General features: G+C 36.7%; 1 protein-coding gene across 1 annotated transcript in view; it reads right to left on the bottom strand.

Moving 5' to 3' along the window:
- LOC106773278 (putative disease resistance protein At3g14460) overlaps positions 1-3,102 on the bottom strand; it is a 66,412-nt gene extending 63,310 nt beyond the window's left edge. The window contains 1 exon segment of the mRNA XM_022786504.1: positions 2,436-3,102. Within this exon segment, the coding sequence (XP_022642225.1) occupies positions 2,436-3,082 (647 nt within the window). The 5' untranslated portion in view covers positions 3,083-3,102.
- Positions 3,103-4,834: the final 1,732 nt, after the last annotated feature.

The raw sequence follows: 4,834 nt of genomic DNA, 5'->3' as shown, positions 1-4,834 counted from the left end.
AATCCACGTAACCTAACAATCTGATTACACTGTTACACGTCAACAACTCACTAACTCCGTTATAGACAAATTAACGGAAAGGACTCAATTGTTCCAATTTTGATGAAATTGGGATCCAATTGAGATTTTCAGAAAGAAAGGGACTAAATTGATATTTGAGGCGAAAATAGGGACCAAGTGAATGATTAAACCTTTATTCTAATAGAGTTTATACCCATGATACTTTGTAGAAGAGAAATAAAAATGAAGCTAGGAAGAGAAGAGAATGAGAAAAGACTGAGAGCCTTTGGAATGGGAAAGTGCTCTCTATTTATAGAGCTAGGAAAGAATAAAATAAATAAAATAAATTAAAACAGATAAGTTGACTGTTTCAACCCATAAAATTTGACCGTTTCAGCACTTAAAGATTTAACTGTTGTTAATTAATAAAATATTAACGTTGCACAACTTTCAATTGCAATAAAATAATAATATTTTACAACAAAACATTCCTCGGACAACTCCAGCGCTGGACAATTGCGTATGGTCAGATCATTAAGAGATGGAAGAAGGGCAGACATGCATTTAGGCATTGACTTCAATTTCTCCAATCCTATAATATAAAACCACTCTAGCTGAGGTGCAAATAATCCTTCATTAGGAAATGATTCAAATTCAGAGCATTTTTCAATCTTCAAATACTGCAAATGATTATGAGGGTGCCCCTGCGATATCATTTGTAGATTGCGACACCCGAGTAAACAAAGGTGGTCAAGTTTTAGGAACAAATCTAGAGGAAAGGTAGTGAAAGAGTCACAATCATGTCTGATATCCAATTCTACAAGGGAATGGTACCAATGGCTAATGAGAATATTCATGCCTGGACAAAAATAAATAGGCAAGTATTCAAGGGTATCAGGTATGTGGGGCGGCCTAGTCATATCAAATGAAGATGGTCTCATATTCACACATTCAATTAGAGCCCCAAGTTGGCCGCAGTCCTTAATAGTTAGTTTCTTTAAATGACAAAGTATGTCTGGCAATTCTTTCAGCTTGGGACAATTCGTCAGAGAAAGACTTTGAAGATTCGGAAAAGCACCTGTCATGTACTGCCATTCTTCCCATTCCTTCATATCATAAAAGCTCAACGTTTTCAAGGATGCAAATGCAGAAGAGCTATTCCCATAGAAATCAGCATCTATCCTTACTATCCAATCAAGGCCATCAATTCTCAAGTCCTCCAGAAATGTCAAACGTCCAAGGGAAGGTAACCATAAGCAATGTTTGCAGTTTTTCAAGGTTAAGGACACCACATTGGATAGAGAATTATCGGATAACCAACGGGGAAATTGTGTGCCACCATAGCCATCGATTGATAAGTACTTCAAATGTCTGGGAGGTTGCAGATTCTCAAGTACTTCTCTTTCTTTTATTGAATCGTCATTGTTCCGCTTCAAATTCCATTGTAAACTCAGCTTCACAATATGTGTTTTATTCTTCAAATTCATCACACAGGGATTTGAGGTATTTTCAAGATTTTTAATTGAGAGCTGCTCTCCATGAAAATTAAGTTCTCCTAATTGTTGAATACTCAACTCACTACTTTTGCCAACCTCAAAATTGTCCATCCACACGTGAAGATTCTTCAACTTTCTTAAACGGAGTGGAACCTTTGTTAAAGTAGTTCCCATAAGTTCTAGGCGGCGCAAATTGGTAAGCTCATGCAAAGTCAAGGGCAGCTTCTTCAATTTGACACAATTGTTTAGTTTCAATTCTGGCAAGTTATATAGTGAACAGATTGAGTCAGGAAGTCTCTCTATGTCGGTAACCGAAAGGTCTAACGAACGTAGATGTATAAGATCGCCTATAGTGTCAGGGACCTTAATACACCAACGAATTGATAAGACCCGTAAAAACTTAAAGTTGGAGATTAACTCTTCTATTGGCATCTTACAACGCCTCCGAATGGCTGTAAATGTTCGTAACCCTTTAGCATCACATAAACTGGTATAATATTGAATAGGACCGCTTACGTATATGTGACGGGTTTTCCTTGATACTCTTTTTGCATCATCAACACCTAACCTGTAGCAGATTTCACCTGAAACATATTTTCCTAAATATTGAGAAGGTCGTGCATAACAAAATATGTTTCGTTGTACCAAGTTATTTGTTTAAAGAATGACCTTGATACCAGTTCATTCAAGTAGTTTTCACCTACTTCTTCCGGAGGCTTGCTTTGTTGAGAGCAATGTACAAAATTTTGAGCCATCCATAACAAAATTAAGCTCTCCTTGTCAAACCTATGGTCTTTGGGGAATAATGCACAATAAGCGAAACATCTCTTGAGATGAGAAGGAAGATGGTAATAGCTCAACAACAAAGTAGGGACGATTTTACTATCTTCTATTGGTAAGTCCCATATCTCGCTTTTCAATACACCTTCCCANGAAGGAAGATGGTAATAGCTCAACAACAAAGTAGGGACGATTTTACTATCTTCTATTGGTAAGTCCCATATCTCGCTTTTCAATACACCTTCCCATTCTGAAACAGATGACTTTGACTGTAAAAGACATCCTATTGTTTCAAGGGCAAGAGGCAATCCTTGGCACTTTTTAACTATCTTCGTACCAATCTCCTTTAACTCAGACTTCAACTTTTCATCTTGGAATGCGTGTTTAGCAAAAGTTTGCCAGCTGTGATCTTCATCTAATTGCTTTAGTTGGTGTATGTAGGTTGACTGCATGATAGAAGCAACTTTGTGACTGCGTGTTGTGACTATAATTTTACTTCCTTTAGCTCCAAANGTAAGAGGAGTTTGTAATGCTTTCCATTGATTTCGGTCTTCGTTCCAAACATCATCCAGAACCAGAAGAAACTTCCTTCCGGACAACCTTTTTTTCAATTTTCCATGAATCATTTCTAGGTCGCCACTGTCATCTCTTGAGTTAGTGAAAGCTCCAATAATTGCTTTGGATACTCTCAAGGCATCAAATGCATCAGAAACGCAAACCCAAGCCTTTTCATCAAATTTAGCTTCGTCTGTCTTTGGATCATTGTATACATGTTGAGTAAGTGTGGTCTTACCCATCCCACCCATACCCACAATACAAAGTATTGACAGCTTCTTATCATTAGTGTCAGATCTCAGCCAAGTAAAGATCATTTCTTTGTCCTCGTCTCTGCCATAAATAACCTCTTCAGCCACCAACGACGTTGACTCAACTTTTTTCTCCGCCACCTTATTACCACCCAACCCAGATCTTACGCCACTATAAATTTTGAAATCTTTAACAATGTTTTGGTTCAAAAGAGATTCTAGATCATCTAAGAGTGCTATGATCTTGGATTCAAAACTGTGTACCTTGCTAGAACTGGTATGGAATTCAACTTCCAACTTAGTCTTGGAGAATTCATAGTCTATTTGCTCGAGCAGATCCTCTGCATCATACAAGACGTCTCTAACCTCATCAAGCCATTCTTTGACCAATGAATTAGTGAACTGCTTTTGTTCTGCATCATCTATCACAGAATTGATGTCCATCAGGTTCCTCTTCAACTTTTTCAGTAGCTTCTCGTCGAGATTTCTCCCACGAAAGTAGTGCAAAACTTGATGAGAATCGAGCTTGTCAAATAGCACCTGAAGAACAGCACCAAAAAGAGCACCACCAAGTGTTTCAAGGACAGGCATGGTTGGAAAGGAAGTGGCCAAATTGAGGAGAAGAAAGGCTTGAGAAAATTGGAAGTGCAGCTAAGTTACGTGAATGAAGGACTGACACAAGATAATGATTGAATATTGTGAAAATTGGAAGCATTTACTTCAATAAAGGAATGATTGCGAGGAAGCAATACCTGTTGACTATTTCCGACAGCACAGTTTGGTAAGTTGTGGAACATATTTTAACGAAATTTCTACCAATTTTGGTAAATAAGTCTATTTCGGTGGCTTGTTTTATTAATAGGAACGCGACATTTTAACAACTCAATTTTAATAACATTTTAATAATAATGGTCATGTGTCAACTTGCTATTGGACCTTGCCAAATAAAAACAATTTCATGTTAGTTGATTTTAGTTAGTCCACCATCTTTTTTTTTACAGTAAAGAATAAAGAGATGATTCTCTATGCTCTTCTTTTTTATTTGTATAAAAATCAAAGAGCACTACCAAAGTGTTTCAAAGAAGGATTATCTTGACGTTGCTTCTGGCCTAGATCAACTTTAAGTTAAATGGACTCTTTATCCACCTACTAAAATTAAAATAGAAGATAAGAAATGACACTTCATACACCTTAAAGTTCATAAGATAGGAAGAAAAGATAATCTTTTTTAGGTCCCTATACCCTTTATTTTTAGCATTAACGAGAAATGGGTATTCACCTTATCAATATCTCAAATCAATTATGGATTCAATGTTATGGCTAAACCCTTTGCTTTGTCAGGCTAGTGTTCTCTTGTTTTGTTCATTAAACTGAAAATGGAGTAAGACACGGATTTCTTACTATAAGATAAACTTTTTGAATTACAAGATGAACTCCTCTGAAAAAAAAACATTGGCGCTCGTGTAAACGAGGTGCTCTACCTAACTGAGCTACAGCCCTTGTGTTTTTGATACATATTTTATCATAGTATGAAGATAATTGCTTGTCAAGATGAATATTACATGATCCAATCCCTTGAACGGGTGTTGGTATTGCTTATCAGTAATTTGACATTTATAATCAATTAATCTGATAGATGGGTACTCTTCTTTTTTATTTAGGAGGAGTCCTAAATTACCTACTTAACTCAGTGGTTAGAGTATTGCTTTCATACGGCGGGAGTCATTGGTTCAAATCCAATAGTAGGTAAGG

The sequence above is a fragment of the Vigna radiata genome, chromosome 9, assembly GCF_000741045.1.
Source record: "Vigna radiata var. radiata cultivar VC1973A chromosome 9, Vradiata_ver6, whole genome shotgun sequence".
Lineage (NCBI taxonomy): Eukaryota > Viridiplantae > Streptophyta > Magnoliopsida > Fabales > Fabaceae > Vigna > Vigna radiata.
Note: the sequence above shows the minus strand (reverse complement) of the source record. Positions and strands in the feature narration are given on the sequence as shown.